The following is a 27,963-nucleotide window of genomic DNA, read 5'->3' on the forward strand; positions in this document are numbered from 1 at the left end:
TCCTTCAGGTTCGAGAACAAGAAAGAGATATTGCTTTACAAATAAGAGAAGATATAAAACAGAGGAGAAATCAGCAACTCACTCGTTTGGCAGAAGAACTAAGGACAGAATGGGAGGAATCACAAACTCAGAAAATAAAGAACTTGGAAAAACTGTATTTGGCAAGTTTAAGAAATATGGGAGAGGGGCATCAACAAGCCAAAGAAAATGTAAGTGAGCACTTATTTGACTACCTTCCTGTGGTAGTGATACTTGTTAAAAGCAGATTACAGTTGTTAGACACTTATAAAAATGTTTTCATGTATAGAATTTGCTGTGGGCAGCCTGAACTTTTTTGTAAATTTAATATAATTTAAGAATTCTGCTAGGTTCATTTCCTAGTAAGAGTCATGTCAAGAATAATCTGTTTCCAGTGATGTTTAAGTTAACATTATTCTCTAACAAATTTATGGTTACCAAAGAGGGAAGGTGGGGGGGGGATAAATTAGGAAGTTGGGATTAATATATACACAGTACTATATATAAAATAGATAACCAACAATGACCTAGTGGATGGCACAGGAAACTATACTCAGTATTTTGTAATAACCTATAAAGGAAAAGAATCTGAACAAGAATATATATATGTATATAACTGAATCACTGTACTGTATACCTGAAATTAACACAACGTTGTAAATCAACTATACTTCAATTTTAAAAAAACAAACATTATTCTCTTCCAGTCCTTAACTGTCTGTGTAAATAAAATAATAACCTTCAGAATTAGAAGTTGTTATTCATTTCAAGGATTTTGGACAGATTCAGTGGAGTGAATTCAGATTTCTGGTTTCATTTTCATTATCATTCATTATTCCTCGTACCTCCAAAACGGGTAGTGGAGTGTGTATACACTTGAGTTCATTCACAGACAGTAAAAATTCTTTGATGACTTTCACAAAGGCAAAGTAGAACTTAACTCAGTATTTAAGACTGCTCTCTGACCTTATTTTGTTGTTTATTGTGCTTTATGGTTGGAAAATGCTAGATTGTGGTCCCAGAGGTAGTCACACAAAATAAACAAGCTGGGTTCCAAAGAAGGCATGTCTTTGTTACCAAACTTTTAGGGAATAAGAGAACTCTTTAAAGAATGTGGCAATCAAAATATTCTTGGTCCCTGGTTTTAGTTTGTGTTTTTTAGTAATAGCCATAAGTTCTGACATCAGATTTTTGTAGCTTTATTTATGCCATCATTAATTTTGTGCTTTAGTGCAGTGTTTCATTTGAATACACCGTCATGATTTTTGCCCTTACTGGGTACCACCCATATTATCATATATTTGACATTTTAATCCTGTTTAACATGACATTTTAAGTAATATTTGTTTTTAGGAGCCTGATTTAAATGCTCTGGCACACCGGGCAGCAGAAAGAAAAAAAAAAGCAGAAATGAGGCATAAAGAGGCCCTGAAAGTACAGAAAAATCAAAAAGAAATGTTAATGAAACAAAAAACCTGGTAAAGTAATAGTGATTTTTACCATATTCTCCACTGAAACTGATGTGGCTGGAAGTAAAGGGTACATTGGATACTTTTTAAAAGTCAGTATATCCATTGTGTTTGTTAAACTTGGTTTAAAATAATGCAGTGGGGGAGTGGTTGCTTAGATGAACATACTAACAAATGAGCTTTCTCTTCTAGTCTGACTGTAGTGGCAATTACTAAGTTTCTGGAGAAATGTATTACTAGTTTAGAATGCAAGTCAACCAAAATCTGTCTGCCTCCGATATAAAAAGAAAAAAGTCAGTGCAATTATGAACATTAAAAGAGGTTGTAGACTCTGCAAGTCATTGATGAGATTTTTGCATGTTGTAAAAATGAAAGAGCATGTTACTAGTCAGCAGTAGTCATTTTATACAGTGGCCCATCTTTATCGATAATTTCTAGTTTTTTTACTCTAAATTATTCTCAACTAAAGAACATTAGATGTTTGTTGGGTCACTCCCCATTGTGGAGCTTTATATCTTTAGATACACCTCTTTCACTTGGTAAACATCTTTTTACCTGTTCATTGTGTATAGACTCTTTATTAAACAGCATATTGAGCCTGTGGGATCAGACTGGAGGATTTCTTGAGATTGTAATGGCTTTTATATTCTTAACCCTAAGAGTTGTACTGTAATATTATCTGAAAGATTAATTTATGACATCTTGTGTTTTTTAAGGCATATAAAAGCTCGAAAAGAAGCACTGCTTGCGGAAAAAGAGAGATCTGCCAAAATTACAAGTCTGCCACCTCCTCCTCCAACTCTTTTTGAGGTGAATTACTTTGAGTATTCGAGCTAGGTTATAATAATTCTTCTTTACTATTAGAATTCAGTGTAGGTCAAAATACCATTTGTATTAATTTTTAACTGTACAGGTAACACATATCTGGAATATTTAAAAATAATCCTAGATATCATTTTACCTATGAATACTTTAGTATGTATCTCTGATGTTTAAGGACTTTTTAAAAAGCACAATGCTAATATAATATTTTTCTCAATATAATCCAATACCCAGTCTGTGTTCAGTTTTCCCCAGTTGTCTCAAAAATTTCTTTTGTTGTTTGAAAAACTGTAATGTTTTTTATTTTATTGGGAAAGAAAAGGATTATTTGCCCTAAAGACTTTCCTACATTCAAGATTTGACTATTGTAAATAGTTACCATTTTATAGATAAATTAGGTTCAGATAAATTAATAAATTTACACAAGATTATGTAAAGTGATAAGAGAGGCCTGTTTCTTTATGGGAGTAAAATGTTTGATTTTGTGATTTGGAGCTTATTTTTTTTTAAAAACATTTAACTTATTAAGCAGAAATTAATTTTGAAAGGTCTTGCCTCTCGTTCAGATTATCTTGTTATGGTTATTAAAATGGCTAGTTTGGATGATTATCAAAATTACATAGTTATTTTTATCAAAAAAGTTAAGTAGAAGTAAAAAAAAAAATACACATACAGGGATATCTAATTTAGTTGTATAGACAAGTGTATTTTATATATGTATGATCAGCCTAAGTACCAGATGTTCTTGTCTTAAGCCTCTGGTTTTGTCAGCCTTCCTGCTTTTATGTTGAGCCATCTGCCATGTGACATTTGATCCAACAAGATCCAAGTGGAAAGGCAAATTTTAGCCACTCCCTCAGTACCTTGTTAAAAGGCAGGCAGTATTTTATCCATGTTTTTTTGATTACTTTTGTCATAATTCCTAATGTTCCTAACAAGCCAAGGTCAGAATTTTAAAGCAAGCAAAATATTGTCTGTGTGAATGATTTGGCAAATATGCATTATATGTAAAAGTGTGGTTGTGCTTTTTCCCCCCCAACTTTTTATTATGAAAATTTTCAAAATACAGAGAAGTTAAAAGGAGAGTACAAAGGAACAGCTCTTTGCATTGTGTGTAGATTTCAAATGGTTGTGTATACATTTGAATGAATAAATATATACATTTGAATATAGATTGTAGAGATTGCATTTCACCCTGTATACTTCAGCATGCCTCTGCTAGAATAAGGACATTCTCTTATGCAACCACAACATCACACTAAGAAAATGTACCAGGATCCAGTCAAGGTTTACCTGTTGCTTCTGCTTGCTTTGTCTCTTGGTCTCTCTCAATGTGAAACATTATCTCCCCCAACCCTAGCCAACATTTTATTTCAGACTTTTTGAATAGACGAGACTAGTTTCTTATATTCTGTATTTGTCTGATGTGGTTATGTGACTACAAGAGATCTCCATTATAAAGGTATATTTTTCTCTTTTCAATTGCCAAGTAATCTGGGAAATGATACTTTGGCACCAAATAGGTATCTATCACCCTTCTACATTTATTCATTGGCCTACTTCTGTTAGACAAAAGAAGAGAGAACTTTCTCTTATCAGTGATTATGAACCACCATAACCAAATGATCAAACTTAGAATCAATAATAGCAGAGCACCTTGACATTATGTGCCTCCTAATATCATGTAGTAAACTGTATAGCATCACCTATTCAGTATTCTTGTTGAAATATAATCTGGGGCTTCCCTGGTGGTACAGTGGTTAAGCATCCACCTGCCAATGCAGGAGACACAGGTTCAAGCCCTGGTCCGGGAAGATCCCACATGCCACGGAGCAACTAAGCCCGTGCACCACAAATACTGAGCTTGCGCTCTAGAGCCCGCGAGCCACAGCTACTGAGCCCATGTGCCACAACTACTGAAGCCCACGTGCCTAGAGCCCATGCTCCCAAAAAGAGAAGCCACCACAATGAGAAACCTGCGCACTGCAATGAAGACTAGCCCCTGCTTGCCGCAATCAGAGAAAGCCCGCACGCAGCAGCAAAGACCCAGTGCAGCCAAAAATAAAAATAAATAAAATAATTTTATTTTAAAAAACAAAAGAAATATAATCTGGCTTTTAAACCTAAATTCCAGCTTAATGGAAATACAGTGCATGATCTCATGAAAAAAATGAATAACTGATTAAAATACAAAATTAATTTTTCATTGGATCCTGCTTTAAATGAAAATTAATACTTTTAACCTAACAGTCTATTTTCTGTTTCATTTTTCAGAACATTGAAGTAAAGAAAACTTCTAATGTGAAAACCAATAGTTCTACCTACCATCATCTTTATACTTTTGTTAATAGAGAGATGGACACAAAACAGGTGATTGACTGTTTTTTCATGACGCTCACTTTATTATTTCTCTGTTCATTGAATTGAGTTACACCTTTGTTCTACGTTTATTGTTCTCAGATGTCAAAATTTGAAAAGCTCTACCAACCATATTAGGGTAATAGTGATAAAAAAAAAACTTTTCAATATGCTTTGACTTACGATGTCATGTTTATTATGAATGCTGATTTAACATGAAAGAAGAGAGTTGGCTACTTAAACAGTTATATTTTAAAATATATTTTTTTACCATAAAACTTTTTTTGACATAAAAATAATACATACTCTGTGAAAATTTGAAACTATACACATAGGCGCAAACTAGGAAAAACACCCATGATTCCATCACCAAAAAGTAATGCAGTTAATACATTAATGGATTTGTTATAGTGTTTATGTATAAACATATATACATACTTTTCAAAACATGATTTTTAATAGCTACTTAATATTTCATTATAGAATTTATTTAACCATTCTATTGTGGGTTTTTTTGGCTTCATAAATGCAAACATAATCATCTTGCACATTTTGTCTACAGCTCTGACTGTATGTTTAGAATAGATTCCTAGAGAGAAATTATAGGTTCCAAACTATATAACATTTGATAACAGATATTTAATACAGATCATTAAATTGCCTTTTAAATAGCATCAACAACATATGAAAATGGCCATTTTATCATACCCTTGTCTGTATGAAATGTTGTGGTTTAAAAATTATTGTCAGTCTTAAGAGTGACAAATGATTATCACTCCTTATTATAATTGCTATTTCTTTGTAACAGTGGGTTTTCACTTTTTTCGTATTAGATATATCTGTCTACTAGAAAAGTAAACTTTCATAGTATAGCATTCATGTGGAGGTTAGAATTCAACAAATTCCGTAATAGCAGGTCAGTATTCGGTCAAGACATGAGATGAGTATTATCGTAGAATTAACTTCTTTTTTTTTTTAATTCTTGAATTTTATTTATGTTTTTATATAGCAGGTTCTTATTAGTTATCCATTTTATACGTATTAGCGTATGTATGTCAATCTCCCAGTTCATCCCACCACCCCCACCCGCCTGCCACTTTACCCCTGTGGTGTCCATATGTTTGTTCTCTACATCTGTGTCTCAATTTCTGCCCTGCAAACCGGTTCATCTGTACCATTTTTCTAGGTTCCACATATATGCGTTAATATACGATATTTGTTTTTCTCTTTCTGACTTACTTCACTCTGTATGACAGTCTCTAGATCCATCCACGTCTCTACAGATAACCCAGTTTCATTCCTTTTTGTGGCTGAGTAATATTCCATTGTATATATGTACCACATCTTCTTTATCCATTCGTCTGTTGATGGGCATTTAGGTTGCTTCCATGATCTGGCTATTGTAAATAGTGCTGCAGTGAACATTGGAGTGCATGTGTCTTTTTGAATTATGGTTTTCTCAGGGTATATGCCCAGTAGTGCGATTGCTGGGTCATATGGTAATTCTATTTTTAGTTTTTTAAGGAACCTCCATACTGTTCTCCATAGTGGCTGTAACAATTTACATTCCCACCAACAGTGCAAGAGGGTTCCCTTTTCTCCACGCCCTCTCCAACATTTGTTGTTTGTAGATTTTCTGATGATGGCCATTCTGACTGGTGTGAGGTAATACCTCATTGTAGTTTTGATTTGTATTTCTCTAATAATTAATGATGTTGAGCAGCTTTTCATCTGCTTCTTGGCCATCTGTATGTCTTTGGAAAAATGTCTATTTAGGTCTTCTGCACATTTTTGGATTGGGTTGTTTGTTTTTTTAATATTGAGCTGCATGAGCTGTTTATATATTTTGGAGATTAATCCTTTGACCATTGATTCATTTGCAAATATTATCTCCCATTCTGAGGGTTATTTTTTCTTCTTCTTTGTAGTTTCCTTTGCTGTGCAAAAGCTTTTAAGTTTCATTAGGGCCTATTTCTTTATTTTTCTTTTTATTTCCATTATTCTAGGAGGTGTATCAGAAAAGATCTTGCTGTGATTTATGTCAAAGAGTGTTCTTCCTATGTTTTCCTCTAAGAGTTTTATAGTGTCCAGTCTTACATTTAAGTCTCTCATCCATTTTGAGCTTATTTTTGTATATGGTGTTAGGGAGTGTTCTAATTTCATTCTTTTACATGTAGTTGTCCAGTTTTCCCAGCAAAACTTACTGAAGAGACTGTCTTTTCTCCATTGTATATTCTTGCCTCCTTTGTCATAGGTTAGTTGACCATAGTTGGCATGAGTTTATCTCTGGGCTTTGTATCCTGTTCCACTGATCTATATTTCTGTTTTTGTGCCAGTACCATATTGTCTTGATTACGGATGCTTTATAGTATAGTCTGAAGTCAGGGAGCCTGATTCCTCCAGCTCTGTTTTTTTTCCTCAAGACCACTTTGGCTATTTGGGATCTTTTGTGTCTCCATACAAATTTTAAGATTTTTTGTTCTAGTTCTGTAAAAAATGCCATTGGTAATTTGATAGGGATTGCATTGAATCTGTAGATTGCTTTGGGTAGTATACTCATTTTCACAATATTGATTCTTCCAATCCAGGAACATGGTATGTCTCTCCATCTGTTTGTATCATCTTTAATTTAGTGTCTTACAGTTTTCTGCATGCAGGTCTTTTGTCTCCCTAGATAGGTTTATTCCTAGGTATTTTATTCTTTTTGTTGCAGTGGTAAATGGGAGTGTTTCCTTAATTTCTCTTTCAGATTTTTCATCATTAGTATATAGAAATGCAAGAAATTTCTGTGCATTAATTTTGTATCCTGCAACTTTACCAAATTCATTGATTAGCTCTAGTAGTTTTCTGGTGGCATCTTTAGGATTCTCTATGTATAGTGTCATGTCATCTGCAAACAGTGACAATTTTACTTCTTTTCCAATTTGTATTCCTTTTATTTCTTTTTCTTCTCTGATTGCCGTGGCTAGGACTTCCAAAACTATGTTGAATAATAGTGTCAGAGTGGACATCCTTGTCTTGTTCCTAATCTTAGAGGAAATGCTTTCAGTTTTTCACCATTGAGAATGATGTTTGCTGTGGGTTTGTTGTATATGGCCTTTATTATGTTGAGGTAGGTTCCCTCTATGCCCACTTTCTGGAGAGTTTTTATCATAAATGGGTGTTGAATTTTGTCAAATGCTTTTTCTGCATCTGTTAAGATGATCATATGGTTTTCATCCTTCAATTTGTTAATATGGTGTATCACATTGATTAATTTGCATATAATGAAGAATCCTTGCATCCCTGGGATAAATCCCACTTAATCATGGTGTATGATCCTTTTAATGTGTTGTTGGATTCTGTTTGCTAGTATTTTGTTGAGGGTTTTTGCATCTATATTCATGAGTGATATTGGTCTGTAATTTTCTTTTCTTGTAGTATCTTTGTCCAGTTTTGGTATCAGGGTGATGGTGGCCTCATAGAATGAGTTTGGGAGTGTCCCTTCCTCTGCAAGTTTTTGGAAGAGTTTGAGAAAGATGGGTGTTAGCTGTTCTCTATTCTCTAAATGTTTGATAGAATTCACCTGTGAAGCCATCTGGTCCTGGACTTTTGTTTGTTGGAAGATTTTTAATCACAGTTTCAATTTCATTACTTGTGATTGGTCTGTTCATATTTCTTATTTCTTCCTGGTTCAGTGTTGGAAGGTTATACCTTTCTAAGAATTTGTCCATTTCTTCCTGGTTGTCCATTATATTGGCATAGAGTTGCTTGTAGTAGTCTCTTAGGATGCTTTGTATTTCTGCGGTGTCTGTTGTAACTTCTCCTTTTTCATTTCTCATTTTATTGATTTGAGTCCTGTCCCTCTTTTTCTTAATGAGTCTGGCTAATGGTTTATCAAATTTGTTTAGCCTCTCAAAGAACCAGATTTTAGTTTTATTGATCTCTGCTATTGTTTTCTTTGTTTCTTTTTCATTTATTTCTGCTCTGATCTTTATGATTTCATTCCTTCTACCAACTTTGGGTTTTGTTTGTTCTTCATTCTCTAGTTACTTTAGGTGTAAGATTAGATTATTTATTTGAGATGTTTGTTGTTTCTTGAGGTAGGATTGTATTGCTATAAACTTCCCTCTTAGAACTGCTTTTGCTGCATCCCATAGGTTTTGGATCGTCGTGTTTTCATTGTCATTTGTCTCTAGGTATTTTTTGATTTCCTCTTTGATTTCTTCAGTGATCTCTTGCTTATTTAGTAATGTATTGTTTAGCCTTCATGTGTTTGTGTTTTTTAAGTTTTTTTCCCTGTAATTGATTTCTAATCTCATAGCGTTGTAGTCAGAAAAGATGCTTGATAAGATTTTAATTTTCTTAAATATACTGAGGCTTGATTTGTGACCCAAGATGTGATCTGTCCTGGAGAATGTTCCATGAGCACTTGAGAAGAAAGTGTAATCTTTTAGTTTTCGATGAAATGTCCTATAAATATCAATTAAATCTATCTGGTCTACTGTGTCATTTAATGCTTGTGTTTTCCTTAATTACCTGTTTGGATTATCTGTCCATTGGTGTAAGTGAGGTGTTAAAGTCCCCCACTCTTATAGTGTTACTGTCGATTTCCTCTTTTATAGTTGTTAGCATTTGCCTTATGTATTGAGGTGCTCCTATGTTGGCTGCGTATATATTTATAGTTGTTATATCTTCTTCTTAGATTGATCTCTTTATCATTATGTAGTGTCCTTCCTTTTCTCTTATAACATTCTCTATTTTAAAGTCTATTTTATCTGATACGAGTATTGCTACTCCAGCTTTCTTTTGATTTCCATTTGCATGGAATATCTTTTTCCATCCCCTCACTTTCAGTCTGTATGTGTCCCTAGGTCTGAAGTGGGTCTCTTGTAGACAGCATATATATGGGTCTGGTTTTTGTATCTATTCAGCGAGCCTGTGTCTTTTGGTTGGAGCATTTAATCCATTCACATTTAAGGTAATTATCAATATGTATGTTCCTCTTACCATTTTTTTAAATTCTTTTGGGTTTTTTTTTGTAGGTCCTTTTCTTCTCTTGCATTTCCCACTTAGAGAAGTTTCTTTAGCATTTGTTGTAGAGCTAGTTTGGTGGTGCTGAATTCTCTTACCTTTTGCTTGTCTGTAATGCTTTTGATTTCTTCATCAAATCTGAATGAGATCCTTGCTGGGTAGAGTAATCTTGGTTGTAGATTCTTCCCTTTCATCACTTTAAATATGTCATGCCACTCCCTTCTGGTTTGTAGAGTTTCTGCTGAGCAATCAGCTGTTAACCTTATGGGAGTTCCCTTGTATGTTATTTGTTATTTTTCACATGTTGCTTTAAATAATTTTTCTTTGTCTTTAATTTTTGCCAATTTGATTACTATGTGTCTTGGTGTGTTTCTCCTTGGGTTTATCCTGTATGGGACTCTCTGCACTTCCTGGACTTGGGTGGCTATTTCCTTTCCCATGTTATGGATGTTTTTGAAAAAAATCTCTTCAAATATTTTCTTGGGTCCTGTCTCTCTCTCTCTTCTCCTTCTGGGACCCCTATAATGCGAATGTTGTTGTGTTTAATGTTGTCCCAGAGGTCTCTTAGGCTGTCTCCATTTCTTTTCATTCTTTTTTCTTTTTTCTGTTCCACAGCAGTGAATTCCACCATTCTGTCTTCCAGGTCACTTATCTGTTCTTCTTCCTCAGTTATTCTGCTATTTTTTCCTTCTAGTGTATTTTTCTTTTCATTATTGCATTGTTCATCTCTGTTTGTTTCTTCTTTAATTCTTCTAGGTCTTTGTTAAATGTTTCTTGCATCTTCTCGATCTCTGCCTCCATTCTTTTTCCGAGGTCCTGGATCATCTTCACTGTCATTATACTGAGTTGTTTTTCTGGAAGGTTGCGTATCTCCACTTCATTTAGTTGTTTTTCTGGGGTTTTATCTTGTTCCTTCATGTGGTACATAGCCCTCTGCCTTTTCATCTTGTCTGTCTTTCTGTGCATGTCATCATAGAATTAACTTCTAGGAAATAAGAGAAAATCTTGAAACTTGTTTAAAATATTATTACAAGGTCAGTATTTTATAATACAGAAATAATAACTTCCATCTATTGCTAACTTGCTTTTGTCCTATATGTTTGTCCACTTCACTAAAACATTGTTTTTACATATGTTTTTACAGTATTAAATAGATGTTTAATACTAAGATTGATGAAGAAAGACATTTTTCTTCTAGCTCTAATATAGGGTGCCGCTGATGGTATCACAGTAGGTTATTAAAGTTTCCTGTTTAACAGTAGCTAAAAGATGTACCTTCTCTTTAATTTCTGGACTTGAAGATTATATCAGTAGTTATAATGCAGTTTTATAAAAACAGTCACACAAGCTAAAGTATTCTGGTATTTTCTTTTATTTACTTCCTCACACCATCACTTAGGAAAAATCTGTCCTTAAACCTTGGGTTTAAAATGGGACAGTGGAGCAGTGTACTTGGTTTTCCATATAACAAATCTCTGCATTTTCATCTGCATCTAAGCTTATTTCACATGCACAATAATTTAGAATCTTTCTTGGAGTAGAATAATAGGATTTTTACAGCAGGTATTATATAAAAAATATTTGCACTCTTGGCATACATTTTAGTTATTCCTTCAGCTGCTTTCTCTAAATAAGCTAGTTCCTTTTTCTTCAGTCAGCCTTTTAGCATGTAAGAGTTGCTATCATTTTTTGTTTGAATATCTTGATAAAGTGGTTCTAAAATTTCTTGTATGTTATAAAATTTGTCTTTGAAGAAGAGTGATGAATTTGACCTGCTCTATTCCTACATAGAACCAGTTATTCTCTAAATTTTGTTTTATGCTACATTTACATTCTATGCACACAGTTAAACAAAACTTCGTAGCTTGAAATTTCTGAATTACTCGTGCCCCTCATCCTGTTTGTTCCTTTGTCAGCAACAGTTAACACAGCACTTGTTAAAATGGATTTTTCATCCTAGAAATATTTTTCCAATCAGATCCATTGTATTATTTGTTGTGAGGCCCAGAAATGTCAGCAGACAAGCAGAAACACTTAAATTCAATTTACCATCATACTTAAGATAAGTCTGATGTAGAAGATGCAGAAGTAGCATATTTAGTAATCACTTGTTGTTTTGTGCACTGCAGATTACAGTTCACAGAAAAGATTTTCAGAAACATGTTTTCTAGAAAGAATTTTTTGCTTGGGATTCATGGTTTTTGCAAATTTCACATATCTTTTGAGTTCAACTGCTAAAAATGGAATCTATTATTTCAACCAGATTTTTGTTTAAAGTTTTAATTGTATTGACACAAATTTTTAAGGGATTGTCTTTCTAAAACATTCTTGTAAAATCTTGTTTTGACATTGGGCAGTCAGATTAAAACTTGTTTGGGGTACCTAATTTTTCTCTAGCCCTTTATTTACTTGATATTCTTTATGAACCTCATTATATCTGGACTGAACATGTTTATTATACACATTGTATGTTTTGAAGTTTTTCCTTCCCCTTAAATTTTGGTTTACCAAAATTGACATTCAGCTTTTAATTCACCCCCACATGATGTGAAGAATTCCCAAATAACTTTTTTTGAAAACCTCATGGCCTAAATGAAATGTTGCTCCTAAAGATTATTTTATTTAATGTTATGCATTAATGCAATCTGACCTGTGTTTATTTAGATTTGCGTAAATATTTATTAGCTCCAAAGGTATTTAATATTTTTCATACACTTGTTTGGCCAGTGCACTCTTTTTTTTTTGGCCGCACCAGGCGGCATGTGGGGATCTTAGTTCTCCACTCACACCCCCTGCAGTGGAAATGTGGAGTCTTAACCACTGGACCACCAGGGAAGTTCCTACTCTTTCTGAATACGTTAACTGTCTCTTTACCTATTTATCTCACTGTTTGAGAGTTATAAATAATTTTAGATATATAGTTAACAGTTTTCATGGTCATTATTGTTTCACTTGACTAATTGTCAACATATAAAATATATAAGATTTTTTACAAAGTGAATGTTCATGTGTAATACACGTTGTATATCCTCCCACATTTGATATTATTGTTACATCAATGAGATGATGGCTCACTGTGCAACCACATAATCATTGATTATGCACAAGTTCTAGGAAGCCAGAAATTATATTAAAGTAGGTGTTTTGGTGATTTGGCTTTCCTGAGGCTGAAGCCAAGCTGTACATTTTGGCTAAAAACCAAACACAAATCTTAGTGCTTCCCCAAATGGCTTACATGACCTTCAGTGTTTGTGGTTTCTTAACTACTAGCTTTGCAGGTGTTTACCTTTCAACACTGTTGTTTTAATAGAATTTCTTAAAAAAATGGTGGAAGAATGTATTTGGATGAGTATAGTTTACTCTGCTTTAAAATGAACAACTTGTAAAACTTTACACTAACAATTTGACTTTTTTCATAGGTACATGCTGTTGATAATTGTAGGCATTTAAAACTATAACTTGTTATCATTTAATTCGATATAAGTAGAAAAACATGATTTTAAGGTTGTTTTGTTTTTTAGTTATCACTTTGTTTCACACTTTATTGAATTATCTAAAATGTTACTGATTGACTGCTAGCCAGATCCTCATTTGGCTGCTAAAGAAGAGGCTAAAAGATTGGAAGAACTACAGAAACAAGCAGCAGAAGAGAGAATGGAGCAGTGTGAGAAGGCACATGCACGGGGTTTCCAAGCAATGAAAAAGATCCATTTGGCCCAAGTAAGAATTAAATTCTGGCTGTGACCACTACTGATGGCCTTAGAGATGGCACTGTAAAACTTAACTGATAGTGAACAGGCTCAGAGGACAGAGTTGTGAAGAATGGGAAAATATTCTCTCTGATTCGTGTCATTTCAAGCTGCCCAACTTGCTTTTACCTCCTGTTTCAAATTCACGTTGGGTGAAGCTGTTCTCATTTCTCTTCTAAAATTTTTACTGATGAATGTATTAAAAGTTTAATATTTTAATCAGTCTAAAAATAGCCCAAGAAGAAATTAATCACTTTTCTAATTTAATTATTTGAATTGCATTTGTGCTGTGCAAATTTTAAGATTCGATTCATTAAATATTTATTGAGCAAAGCACTTGTTGGCTTTGCAGAATATTGATTCAAAGGTAGAGTCATGATCCTTGCTGTCAAGGAGCTTTGACTTTGTTGCAGAGCTGTAAAATATGTATTGTGCAAACTGGCTTTGTAGTCACAGCTTTACATCTGTCTTGCTTATTGTTCAGTGTTTATTCTTGAAACAGCATAAAAATGATTCATCTTTTTAGAAGTCTGAATTTGACTAATGCATTTAGATGTTTTAAACATTCATCTGAAGAATGAGTTTTTAAGTACTTCTATGGGAATTAAATGCCTTAAAATTCTTTTGTATGGTTTGAACTGAATTATGACCTTCTCCCTTAAATTTTTAGTTCTTATAAACTAAGGGTAAGTTATGATTATCATAACTTACCCCTAGTTTATAAAAACTAAAAGATGAAAATTATGGGTAGTAATTCAGACATTCAGTTACTTACTGAATGTAAAATAACTGAATGTCTGAATTATTACCCATAATTTTCATCTAAGATTTAAACCTATAGGAAAAAAAAAAAACATGAATAAAGCAGTTGGTAAGCAGAGCACATTCTTCCATAAATCAGAAGTGTTTAGTGGTTAAGAAAGTGGACTCTGTGGTCAGTCTTCCTGGATTTTCCTCCCTTCTTCACTGCTTAGCTGTTTGATCACAGGCAGGTTACCTAACCTCTCCGAGTTCTGTTTCATCATGTGTTTTATGAGGGTTAAACGAGTTTAGCAAAGCCCTTAGAATTGTGCCTAGAATTTCATAAGCTCACAGTGTCAGTGGTCATAGTAGTTGTTATAAATAATTCAAGTAGAGTACTATGCCACACTTTCAGTGAGCCAGAAATAGTATGCTTATTCAAATAACTTTGAAGTTAATTTAATGATATGGTTTGAATCTTAATATAAAAAATGAATTTGGTCATAATTTGATTCTTTTCAAGGTCGGGCAAAAAAACTCATCTCCAAATGACAAAATATTTACAAATAAGTAGTGTGTAATCACTTAACAAAAACGTTGTTATACAGGCTCTCTACCTTTTTCTAGACTGTATCTCTTACACAAGAATGGTCTGCAATACGTACAGAGGATTTCCGTTCCCCTGTTTGAACCTTTTTGCTGCAGACCCTGCGGTGCCCTGGGATCTTCCTGCTATAGTGTGTTTGGCCTCTACGTGCCTCTCCAACTTTATCTTTTGTCCTTAACCATCCCTGACCTCCATACCCTATCTATAATGACCATTGTACTCTCCCTGACTGCCCATGCCTTCATCTACATAATTCCGTGCTGGAGTTGTTATTTCTCACTTGTACTCCTCCTCCTTCACCCACTTATATCTGGCTAAATCCTCATCCTGGGGGTGAGAGGTTTTCCCTTATCCCCCGCTCCTTATCCTCCACCACCAAAATTAAGTTAGATGGCTTCACTAAAACATTGTGCTTAAACTTTCATATTTGCCAGACTCTTTAAACTTAAAAGAGATATGTACAAGTCCCCTTTAATCTTGAGGACTCATAAGAGTGTGGAGTAACAAGAAATATCTGTTAAGCCACAGTTACCCTGGCTGGGTCTTGGTGCTCACCTGAGACTGGCTGCTGCTGCTGGCTGTGTGGAGAGCTGAAACAAAGTACACTGCAGGAGCGATGGCAGCTTAGTTAGAATGTAGCTTCATAACTGTCCTGAGGAAGAAGACCTGTGCCTGGCAGCCACTTTGAAGCCCTGTGGCCTAACCAGAGCCGTCTTCTCATAGTACTTACTAACATCATACGGTTGACCCTGGCCCTGTATGGGTCCACTTATACCCACATATTTTTCCATAGTAAATACTGTGGTATCGCATGGTCCATGGTTGGTTGAATCTGTGGATGTGGAGGAACCGCCGGTATGGAGGGCCGACTCTTAATTAGTGTCTTTGTGTTTGAATAAATGGTAGAGGAGGGGAGGGTACTAAAGTCCCTGTCTTCATGATTTCTCCACTTTTCCCTCACTATTCACGTTACTATCCACTGTCCAAAGTGTGTTACTCAGTTGTTAATTAATTCTCTTTATTCTTGAAGAATCAGGAGAAACTAATGAAAGAACTCAAACAGCTACAACAAGAGGACCTGGCACGCAGGAGACAGATGGTAGCACGGATGCCACCACAACTAGTTGAACTCCCATACAAACGCAGTGAAATGAAAGATGATTGGCAGAGAGAGCTAGAATTTGCCTTTGAAGACATGTACAATGCAGACAGGAGTAAGATATTTTCAGTAAACTTTCAACAATGCTTTGAAACGTTTTGGTGGGAAAATACATTTGTCTTGAAGCAGTTTTTATTTTGAAATAAGTTCTCAGTTTGAAAGAGGCTCTCATATTTTAGACTTTAAACTATGATGGTCTTTAAAATTTTATGCTCAAGTTCTTAGTCATTTTGGAATGGAAACATGTCTCTGTATTTCTTTATTGAGAGGTGAAAGGAAACCTGATTTTGCACCTTGAACCAGAATCTCTGCCCACTGTGACTGATCAGATCCAAGATGAAGAACTGGACCTTTCAATGGAACAAGAAATTTCAGGGGAGACTGAAAACATTCCAGTGACAGAAGCTGAAACAATACATTCTAGTGAAGCAGACGGTAAAAACTTCTGAGCTGAATATTGCAGTATTTCGTAGGAAAAGTTGCTAATCATTTGCCAACAGTTAGGAAAGTCTGGTCTGTTTTAAGTGCAAACAGTAACTAATACTTATGGGAGTGATGGAAGGAGGAAACTTCAGATTTCCATCACTAAAGATCCTTTTCATATACATAGGAGGAATGTTATTTTATTTATATGTACATACAGTCTAAAGATTTCTAGGTTATTTAAGTTAGATGATCAATTTTGAATTCATTTGAAAGGTCAGCATTTTTTTTTTAAGACTTTGATCAAATCACCAGAAATCCTACCATATTAATTACTGCTAGGCACTTCATGCATAATGATGATCAGCACAAACTTTGGCCTCTCTTCTAAACTTCATCTCTATCTCCACCATTCTGAACTTTTTCACGTGGCTGTTGCACAGGTACTTAGAACTTGGTGTCTGACAATAAATTTATCATCTTCTCTTGCCTACTGAAACCTTGTCTTCCTGCCTTCCTCACGTTAGTGATGATATCACAGTCTGCAGTAATCCAAGCCAGAGACATGAGAGGTACCTCTAAAAAGATAAAGGTGTCTCTTACTCCACATCTTCTTAGAGACCAAGTCCTCTTCCTTTTGACTTCTTTTCTCCCCATACCTATGAGTATCGCCTTTGTTCAAAACCACTCTGGCTTTCTTTTCATCTTCACCCTATACTGTGGATAGGTAGTCCTTGGGGTTCCAATTTAATGTGGGTCTCCTCTTAGACTCCTTGGGTGAGGGCTCTAAGCTTTATCCCTGTCTCCGGTGCCCACACTGCTGTCCAAACAAAGTGTAAGCTTCCTGTGGTTTGGCATAAACTTCAGAAGATGGGTTTAGGGCTCAATTGCCGTGAATTCCCCTTGAAACTTCATTTCTGGCCTCTGCAGAATCTTTTATTTTCTTGGGAACCTTACAGCACATATTTTGAATGCTAGTCTTACAGATTAAGAGATATGCATTCTGTCCTCATTTAGCAAGCAGAATAAACATCTTCCTGATACATTTTTATGCTTGAAATTTATGTTGCTGCCTACTGTTGAAAAATACGGTTGACCCATGAACAGCAAGGGGTTAGGGGCGCCGACCCTCCATGCAGTCGAAAACTCTACATATAACTGAGAGTTGGCCCTCTGTATCCAATGTTCCACATCTGCAGATTCAACCAACCCTGGATCATGCAGTCCTGTAGTATGTATTTATTGAAAAAAATCCTCAAATAAGTGGACCTGTGCAGTTCAAGTGCATGTTGTTCAAGGGTGAACTATAGTTGAATTTTGGTGTCCTTATTTAAATTTAAGTTGAAAAAATTATTCCTGGTTATAAAATTGTGTTAAATTATAAATATTGAGGAAAATAAAGCTGTGCTTTTGTTTTAACCAGTGGTTGTTATAGTAACTAAGTATAAAGATAGAATAATTTACCTGGTTTGTAACAGATGCTGAATAAATTTTTTTTTCTTTTCTTTTCTTTTAGTTCCCTTGGCAATGAAGACCCACCAGATTCCTTCAAAAATTCTTTTTAAAAAATTATTAAATAAGATCCGAAACCAAAAGTCTCTCTGGACAATTAAATCCATGTCTGAGGATGAAAGCGAAATGATTACAACTGTTAGTGAAACTGAAAGTAAAGCCCTGACAGTTGAATCAGGAGCAGCTGTGAGTGAAGACAGAACATTATCCTCTGGGCAGAAACAAGGTAGTTCTCTCCAGTCATCTCATTTTACCTTTCTAAGTTGTTCAAAAATATGCTCATTTCTGAAAAACCGAAGAATAGAGGTCAAAAGGAAGAAAATATTTTAAAGCCCATAGTGCTGCCACTTAAAGGCAATAAATGTTAGAAACCTTAGTGAATCTCCTTCCAGAGCACTTTAAGTGTAGTAGAATTATATATATATATATATATATATATATATATATATATATATAATCTTACATATTTCAGTAAGTGGCAAAAAATTCTCTTGCTTAAGCCAAAAAGCTTGCCATTCTGGTTCTGCTCTTCTATATCCTACATCCAAACCATCATCAAATCCTGTCGGTCCTACCCTCAAAATATATCCAGAGTCCAACTGTTTCTCACCACCTACTATCCTAGTTTAAGTGATGTTCATTCTCTAGTGTAGATTCTTGCCTGTATTAACTGGTGGCCTCCTAACTGGTCTTCTATCCACAGCTTTTGCACCTTCCTGCAATAATCTGTTTCCAGAGACATCCTGTTAAAACACATCAGCTTATCATTCCTCTGGGAGAAGCCCTCCAACAACTACCCATTTCCCTCAGGAAAACCATTTTGCTTACAGTGGCATCAAAGCTTTACATGATCTGTGCACACACCCCTCCCCACTACTTCTCTCTCTGACTTCATTTTCTCCCCAATCACTGCACCGTAGACACTGGCTTCCTGGCTATTTTTCCAACACAGCAGATACGAATCATATGGTCTTTGCAAGTGCTGGTCTTGGCTGGGGGAGGGAGGGATGCTCTTGGATATTTTTATGGTTCACTGTCTCACTGCCTTCAGATATTTGCTCAGATACTGCTTTCTCAATAACGCCTTATCAAACCACTCTATGTAAAACAACAAACTTCTATGCCTTCCCCCACCCCCATAATCTTCACTCCCTATCACCTCTACTCCATAGCTCTTAACATCTGTTGGACCATAAATTTACTTTCTTGCTTATTTGCTTCTTGTCTTGACACCTACCCCTCTCCACCTTCCTCACCCTCCAGTCCTGGAATATAGGGCTTGATTTTGTTCATTGCTGTATCCCCAGAGCCTAGACTAGTGCCTTATACATAAAAGGTGCTAAGTTAATATTTGTTGAATTAGTTGACTAGCCTAAACCAAAGAGAGGTAAGTTTGGAAGTCAGATATACATATGATATTCCAGCACATGGGCATGGAAGAATTCTTTAGGGGAAAGAATTCAGTGAGAAAAGGTCTTATAAGACCATCTGAAGGGACTGCATCATTTAGAAGATGGCTAGAAAAGGGGCAAGCAGCAAAGGCAGTAAAAGGGAGTGAGAAGAAGGAGAGAGAGTATGGTGTTGGCATTTAATACAAAGGGACACTTTCATCTTTAATCCATAACCAAGTTATTTTGGAAAAGGCCCTGTGTGAGTAGGCTTTCTCTAGCCTCATCTGGCTTCATTCTTCCCCTTGTCTGAGCCAAGTTTTTCACTCCTCACAGGGTCTTAATACCTGCTGATCTGTCTGGAAAGGTCTCCTGTACATCCCCACAATCTTTACCTGCTTGATTCCTCCTTGCCTTTCAACTGTCCACTTAAATGCCATTTCCTAAGAGAAATCTCATCTGAGTTCCTAGTCTAATTCAGATTCCTGTGAAATACTCTATTATGTAACCCCCCTTTTTTCTTATATAGTACTGGCACCGTTTCTAATTTTATAATTTTTTCTAGGATAATTATATAATGTTCTGTCCCCCATGTACCTCCTTTGAGGCCTTTTCTTGTTGACCATGGTAAATGTGCATACAGCACATAAGTAGGTGCTGAACGAATGAGGTGACTGAATGCTCCGTTCAGTTTCTGGCTACCCTGATGTGATCAAAGTATACTGCTTTAACTTCCTTCTCTGCTCTGGATTCATAAATAATAAAAATCCTAATACCTAAGTATGTCAAAGATACACTTAAATTTCTTCTCTTTTTACTCTTGCTTACTCTGCTCTTTTTATGCTTTCCCATTGTGTTTGAAACTCTGTCAGCCTACCTTTTAAGTCAGTTCTTCGTTTTTTCTTTTTTGTTTATAATTTTAGTCTTAGGTCTTTTTGTATTAGGCTAGAATTTATTGGATAAAATACGTGGTCTCTGGAAGGTGGCTGGATCTTAACTAAATAAGACATTCAGGTGGACCAATGTTAATCTGAATGTAGATTTTTGTTACGTTTGTCAGATTTAAGTTTGACAGTGAAAATATGTTCATAATGATGTATCTATTACAGATGTTGAAAGTGACACGCTAACAGTTGACTCTGGACCACTTACTAGTGAAGATAAACCACTTTCATTCAATACAGACTCTGAAAAGGAACAAGGTGTTTCTTTTATCATATTCTCAAATTAAACTTGCTTGATTCTTCACATCTTTTTCCTAATAAAATTACATGTAATGAACAAAAGACATTACAGTGGTATCAAATTCTAAATTATTGAAACTAATTATTGCTTTGGGGATTCTCTTAGAAATGAAAGAGACTCAGCCTATCACAGCAGTAGCTCAGAGTTCAGTTCTACTTCATCCTCAGGAAGAAGCAGCCAGAATTAGAATGGCAGCAAGGCAGAAACAGGTAATTTGAAATTTTTATTTTATTTTTATTTTTATTTTTTTATTTGGCTGCACTGGGTCTTCGTTGCGGCGCATGGGCTTCTCTAGTTGTGGTGAGCAGGTCCTAGAGTGCGCAGGCTCAGTAGTTGCAGTGTTCAGGCTTTGTTGAGGTAAGTGGGATCTTAGTTCCCTAACCGGGGATCGAACTCAGGCCCCCTGCGTTGGGAGTGCGGAGTCTTAACCACTGGACCACCAGGGAAGTCCCTGAAATTTTATTTTTAAAGGTTTCTTTCTTCCCCTATGTACTATAGTTTTATTTGACTGGTGAAATTTGTCTTAACATCTGGCTACTTTTGATACCATTTCTTCTGCCTTGTCTTACACATTCATTTGATAGAAGGTACTTCATCTTTACTTGTACTACTCATTTGACCCTTTTTGCATTCTGCTTTGTATTTTATACTCTGGTATGTATCTTATCTTCCCTATAAAATTTATCAGTTTTTTAAAGGCAGAGACTATCTTTTTTTTTTTTTTTCTTTTTTTTTTTTTTTTTTGCGGTACGCGGGCCTCTCACTGCCGTGGCCTCTCCCGCCGTGGAGCACAGGCTCCGGACGCGCAGGCCCAGCGGCCATGGCTCACGGGCCCAGCCGCTCCGCGGCATGCGGGATCCTCCCGGACCGGGGCATGAACCCGCATCCCCTGCATCGGCAGGCGGACTCTCAACCACTGCGCCACCAGGGAAGCCCTCTTTTTTTTTTTTTTTTTTTTTTTGCCTCACCATGGGCATGTGGAACTTCCCCGACCAGGGATCGACCCATGCCCCCTGTAGTGGAAGCATGGAGTCTTAGCCACTGGACCACCAGGGAAGTCCGAGACTGTCTTTTTTAAAAAGTCAATTTATCCTACATAGTTTCTTATACAATGCTTTATACATAGTAAGTACTCAATAAATATTTGTTGAATAAATGAGTCCCTGTCATAATATTAAACATTGATTTGGGCTTTGTAATCCCAAAAGTTTTTTCGAAAAACTGTATTTCAAAGAAAAATTTTAAATTCAACTTCCGTAACTGTAATATTTGTCCCTTCTACTTTGATGAAAGATTTTCTTAACACAGATTACCTCGAAAGAGGCTAATTGTTACTAAGCCAGTCAGTTTATAGTCATAGTTTTTATAAAAATGCAGCTGAGGGATGACAATTCTATGAGCCAGTATTTTAAAAGTCTCAGATAAATGCTTTCTAATCAATATTCTAAAGCAGTATTGTCCAGTAGATTTTCTACAGTAATGGAAATGTTCCATATCTATGTTCAGTATGGTAGCTGCTACCTACATGGGCTGTTGAATACTTGAAGTATGAGTAGTGCAACTGAGAAACTGAATTTTAAATTTTATTTGTTTTGGGTTGATGTAAATTTTAATAGTCACATGTAGCTAGTGACTACTATATTGATAGTGCAGTTCTAGAGTTACTACAAAACTGTAAATGGTTTAAATTCCGTGGCTCCTATGAGTGAAGGAAAGCAAGGTGAAGATAGGAACTAAGCTATAGCCACTATTGCCTGATTAAGAATAGGTAATATCATATTGAGACATTTTTAATTTTGAAAACAAGATCATTTTTCATTATCTCTAGTAGACGTATTTCTCTTAATAAAACTTCACATACATTCCCTTTTCTATTTATTCAGTATATGTGTCTTATATATGTTTCAAGGACTACTAGGTGTTGGATTTAACAGGCAACCAGACAGACTAGTCCCTGTCCTCAGGAATCTTACAGTTACTTTAACACATGTTTTTAGTTCTTGGATTTATGTGTGTATGTGTTGGTATAATTTTGAGTTTATTTGTCATCACTCTGCCATTATTTTCCATCTCTTTAATGCCTGACAGTAAGGACTGAATGTTGCTCACTGTACTTTTATTTAGCTTGTAGATAATGGCACCCTTTTATGAGTATGCCTAAGAAATCAAAGTGTTGTGAGCATTCTCGATATTTAATTTCTTAGGCATTATTCTTACTGAGAACAAGGTAAAATTAAAGATGTGAACACAGAATTTGCTACTCCTCTGGAGGTGATGCTTCAGTGGTGATCAAGGTTTCCCTGTGCTCCCAGGAAATAGAAATAGTTAATATGTTTATTTTTACTTCTCTCCCTTTTCCTCCTTTCCCCTTTTCCTGTCTCTTGCTTCAGTCCTCCCTCTGGCAGTGGCAATAACAGATAAAACGTCACCACTTTCTTCTTGGATAATTGGTACTCTTGGTGATGAGACCTGTTTCTTTTCATTGTAATGCATATAAACTTTTCTTTGGCATGAGTTTGTTGTTAATAAATCAATAGTATTTTTGTTATTTAGATAATGGAAATAGAAGAACAAAAGCAAAAACAGTTGGAATTACTTGAACAAATTGAACAACAGAAATTAACATTAGAAACTGATTGCTTCAGAGCTCAGCTGGAAGAAGAAAAAAGAAAAAAAACTCAACAGGCTGGGGTACGATGCAGGAAATCTAATCCCTACATAGATTGTTGGGGGATAAAGAAGTGTGGGCAATCTTAGCATTCAGAAAAGTAAAGTGCAATTCTAATTTGTATTTGATAATTTTTTAAAAAAATAATGTATATGTAAAAATAACTTTATACAAACCTAATGACTTTCATCTTTCAGTTTCTAGAGGGTGCTAATATATGTGACCATGACTTGTATGTAATGTGTATGTTGAGCTCTTGGGCTTGACACTAAAGGAGAGTGGTAGATTACTTCATTTCTTAACAATGGAAATACCAGTCTTTTTTATGAAAAATAAAGCTATATGGAAGTTTACAATTATAGAACATCAGTTTATGTAAAGTACTTTAGTACTTATTTCTGGATTTGCCTTTTAGTTAGTATCTTTGTCTTTTATTAGGTTGGCACTGCACCAGCATCATGCACCATAAGTTCTGATGAAGATAATCACAGGCAGATGATTTATAACTATCAACAACAGCTATTACAGCAAAACAGGTATTAGCTAGGGTACAATTTATATGTGATAGTGTGTGGCTACATTTTCAGGATTTATTATTTGGTTTATATGAAGGTCTTATCAGGATTCCCTTTAGAACTATGGCATGTAGATTTCTCAAAGAGCAATGTTAATAACATTGTTCCATTTCTGCCTTGATTATGGCCACCCCTAGATTGAATTTAATGTATAAACACTTAAGAATGTGGGGCATTTTTTTAATCAAAAAGAATAATGCTTGTTTGTTTTGGGTAGGCTTCACAAACAGTCTGTTGAAACAGCCAGGAAACGATTACTCGACTATCAGACTATGTTAAAAGGAAAGTACCTATCCATGTCAGCTGCACCATTGATACCTGGTTCTGTTACATCAGTACCACCACAGAAATCTGAAAGACCCGCTGTTAAATCAGAACATGAGGATCAAGGTCAGAGACCCAAGTTGAGTCCTAACAAACAACCTATGCAACCCGTACAGATCTCCAAATTAGAGCAAGATTTTCAGGTTCCAAGACAACATCACTTTCCACAAAGACAGGTAGAAACAACCAAAACATTAGTTACTTCAGATGTTTTAGCCGAGCAAGCTTTGGAATCACAGGAACAGCCAAAGCAACTCTCACAGACTGAAACACAACAGAGAGACTATAAATTGGTCCCTAAAGACTCTCATACACTTTCAAGGGCTTTGTCACATGATAAGCCACTGATAGTACAGGATGGTGGAGAAAGAGCTGAAACATCTGGGGCAACAACTTTTCAAACTTTAGACTCCCAGCAAATGTTCTCAGAGAACAACGAAAGTATATCGTCTAAGTTAATTGAACCTTCTTCATTCCTACCATTGGTAGCTGAGCATTCTTTTAGTTCTCTGCCTACTAAAGTTGAGTCTGGAAAAATCCAGGAATGCTTTTCAACTGGGAGCAAAAGTGTAGTTTCTGTAAGCCATTCTGTAGTTGGCCAAATGCAGGATAAGTCTTTGCCATTCTCAGAGAATATCATAGCCCAGCAAAGTAATATGAAGGCTCTCCAAAAACAGTTAGACCTACAGAAAGAAGTTCTTCGGTTAAGACAGGAAGCTCAGGAACAATTGCTTTTGTGCAAACAGAAAGAATTGGAAGGGCAAACTGGCCTTTCTGTATTCCTTCCATTGGTACCTCTGGATTCGTTTGCTTCACTGCCTTCTGCCAAAGCTGAGTCAGGGAGAATCCAGGAATCTTCTCCAACCAAGAAAGAGACTACAGTTTCCTCAGGCCATCCTGGGGTCCCACAACTTCAGGATAGGCTTAATTTTAAATTTCTCCAAGAACAGTTAAATATTCAGAGGGACCGCTTTCAGGCTAGACGGGAAGCCCAGGAAGTATTATGTGTACATAAACAGAGTGAATTGGATGGAAGAGTATGGGCTGAACAGACTGAGCCCCCTTCTGTCCCATCTCAAGGAGCTCAGCATACATTTACTTCACTACCTTCTGCTGGTACTCAATCTGGAAAAATCCAGGACCAGTATTCATCTAAGAGTGAGAAGGAACTTCTCTCAATCCAATCTGAAATCCCCAAATTTCAGGATGGCTCTTCAAGTTTCCTACAGCAGTTCCACCCTTTGCATGATAGTTTGAAGTTGCTCCAAGAACAGCTGACTGCACAGAGGGATGCTCTTCAGGCCAGGCATGAAGCCCAGGCAGAATTACTTTTACGGAGACAAAGGGATTTGCAAGACTCTAAGTCTGTGCAGATGAGTTCTTCATTCCTGCCAGTGGTCACTCAACGTTCAGTTGCTTCACAAGCTTCTTCTAAAACTGAGCCTAGAAGAATTCAGAACTTTTATTTCTCTGAGAAGGAGAGTGTTACTCCCTCAAGTCATTTGGTAATGCCAGCATTTCAGGATGAGCCTCTTAGTTTTCCACAGCATAGCCTGCCACAGCAGGAAAATCTAACAACACTCGAAGGTCAGTCGCACATTCAGAGGGTAATACTTGGTGGTAAACAAGAAACTCAGGAATTTGTACACAAACAAAGTGAATTAGAAAAAAAAATTCCTTCTGAACAGACTGGCACCTGTTTATCTCTGTCTCAGGGAGCTGAATCTGAAAAATTCCAGGACTATATGTCATTCAGGAGTGACAGTACAGTTCCCTTAAGCCATTGGAAGATCCCAAGATTTCAAGAAAGACTTCTGGGGTTTTCTCGACATACACAACCTCTACAAGATAATTTGGAAGGACACCAAGAATGGTTAGACACAGAAGAGGAGGCCCTTCAGTTTAGCCAGAAGACCCAAGGGAATGTATCTTCTGAACAAACTGGCCCCTCCTTCACACCCCAGTTAGAACAGCTTTCTTTTCCTTCATTGCCTTCTGCTGAATCTCTTACAACCCGGGAACCTCTTTCAGCAGAGAGTGAGAGTAGAATTCCTTCAAGCCATTTTCAGATCCCAGAATTGCAGGATAGACTTTTGAAGATATCACAGCTTATCCAGCCTCAACAAGATAATTTGAAGGCACTTCAAGAACAGTTAGCTACACAGAGGGAAGCCATCATTCAGTCTAGACAGGAAGCTCAGCAAGAATTACTTCTGCATAAACAGAGTGAGTGGAAGGGAAGAATATCTCCCGAGCAGGTTGGCACCTCTTCCTTCCTGCCCCTAGTTGTACAGCGTCCTTTTGCTCCATTACCTCTTAGTGAAGCTGGTAGAATCCAAGAACCTTGTTCAACTAAGGGTGATAATATAGTCTCCCCACGTCATTCTGAGATACCAAGGTTGCCTGATAGGCTTTTGGGTTTACCACAGCCTGTTTTACCTCAACAAGATTATCCGATTACATTTCAACAGGAACACGTGTATACACAGACAGGTCCCCTTCCATGTAGAGAGAAAACCCAGAAAGAGTTGATTTTGCCCAGACAATATAAATTTGAGGAAAAGTCATCTGAGCATTTTATCCAACCTCTCCATGGTGATTTGAAGGCACTTCAAGAGCAGTTAGACATACAGAGGAAAGCCACTCATTCTAGACAGGAAGTCCGAGAAGAATTGCTTTTGCAAAGACTAAGTAAATTGGAGAAAAGGGTCTCACCTGAGCAGACCAGCACCTCTTCATCCTTATCCCACATAGCACTGCCTGTTGCTGACTCTGAAAGAATCCAAAAATCTCTTCCAACCAGAAGTGACAATACTGTTTCCTCAAGTCATCCTGAGATTCCAGGGTCTCAGGATAGGCTTTTGAGTTTGTCCCAGGCTTTTCTGCCTCAGCAAGATCATGTGTCAGCACAGTTGGGCTTACAGAGAGAAGTGCTGCGTTTTAATGAAAAAGCTCAGGAAGAACTGCTTTTAAACAAGCAAGCAGAGCTGATTGCAGGTGACTCTTCTGAGCAGCCTGTTCCCTCTATGTTTCTACCCAAGGAAAGAGAGCATTCATTTATTCCACTACCTTTTGCTGAAGTAAAATCTAAAAACGTTTGTGAATTGTATTCAGCCAAGAACGAACATGCAGCTCCTTCAAGTGCTTCTATGAGCCCAAGACTTCAAGATAGATTTTTGAGTTTTTCACAACCTCTCTTAGCTCAGCAAGATAATTTGGGACTTCAGAAGCAGATGGAGCTACAAAAAGAAATTCTGCATTATGGCCAAAAAGCCCAAGAAGAATTGCTTGTACAGAGACAAACAGCATTGCAGCAGCACATTCAGAAACATCAGGAGACCTTGAAGGATTTCTTTAAAGACAGTCAGGTATGTATTAATCTTGAATATCTAAGAATTAAACATCGACAACAACCCAACTCGGCCAAGCTAAATATTTGTTTCAATCCTAGGTCAAAATAAGTTCTTAGTTACTGAGAATAAGTGGTTTGACCTTAACTGTGCTTTAATTTTCTACCTTAAAGAACGTGGAAATTAAAAGGTAAAAATTGATCCACCTTGCATGGCATTTATGAAGTTGATAGTTATTTGAACCCCAACTAATTTCAGCCACTGGTTTGATACAACCAAACTCAAACATCATGGAAAATGTAGGTTGCCTTTTGAAGTTTTGTTATGAAGGATTTTGAGCTTACCACAAGATGATTAAATTGTAAAATAACTAGTTAGCAGAATTTGTCTTAGGCAAATGGCAGACTTTGTGCTTTCTGTATAGCACTTTGTTGACATTTGTGTAGAATCAAAATCAGTACCATCTTTTTCCATAAGTGACATCTGTTATAACATCTGTTATAAAAGTGGTGTGATTTTAGGCTGATGGACCGCCGGACCGG

General features: G+C 36.2%; 1 protein-coding gene across 10 annotated transcripts in view; it reads left to right on the plus strand.

The window, feature by feature from the left end:
- The window catches only part of CEP295 (centrosomal protein 295), a 48,590-nt gene that overhangs the window by 5,270 nt on the left and 15,357 nt on the right, over positions 1–27,963 (plus strand). For 8 of the 10 annotated variants that reach the window (XM_060303921.1, XM_060303916.1, XM_060303911.1 and 5 more), the window contains 13 exons: positions 9–209; positions 1,372–1,496; positions 2,204–2,297; positions 4,584–4,679; positions 13,260–13,400; positions 15,808–15,991; positions 16,204–16,371; positions 17,876–18,097; positions 20,369–20,461; positions 20,610–20,713; positions 23,058–23,195; positions 23,611–23,708; positions 23,965–27,439. In XM_060303921.1, the coding sequence (XP_060159904.1) occupies positions 9–209; positions 1,372–1,496; positions 2,204–2,297; positions 4,584–4,679; positions 13,260–13,400; positions 15,808–15,991; positions 16,204–16,371; positions 17,876–18,097; positions 20,369–20,461; positions 20,610–20,713; positions 23,058–23,195; positions 23,611–23,708; positions 23,965–27,439 (5,139 nt within the window). Of the gene's footprint in view, positions 1–8; positions 210–1,371; positions 1,497–2,203; positions 2,298–4,583; positions 4,680–13,259; positions 13,401–15,807; positions 15,992–16,203; positions 16,372–17,875; positions 18,098–20,368; positions 20,462–20,609; positions 20,714–23,057; positions 23,196–23,610; positions 23,709–23,964; positions 27,440–27,963 lie in introns of those variants that run through there. The other 2 variants (XM_060303919.1, XM_060303920.1) reach the window with 2 other exon arrangements.

Source organism: Globicephala melas, chromosome 8 (genome assembly GCF_963455315.2).
Source record: "Globicephala melas chromosome 8, mGloMel1.2, whole genome shotgun sequence".
NCBI lineage: Eukaryota > Metazoa > Chordata > Mammalia > Artiodactyla > Delphinidae > Globicephala > Globicephala melas.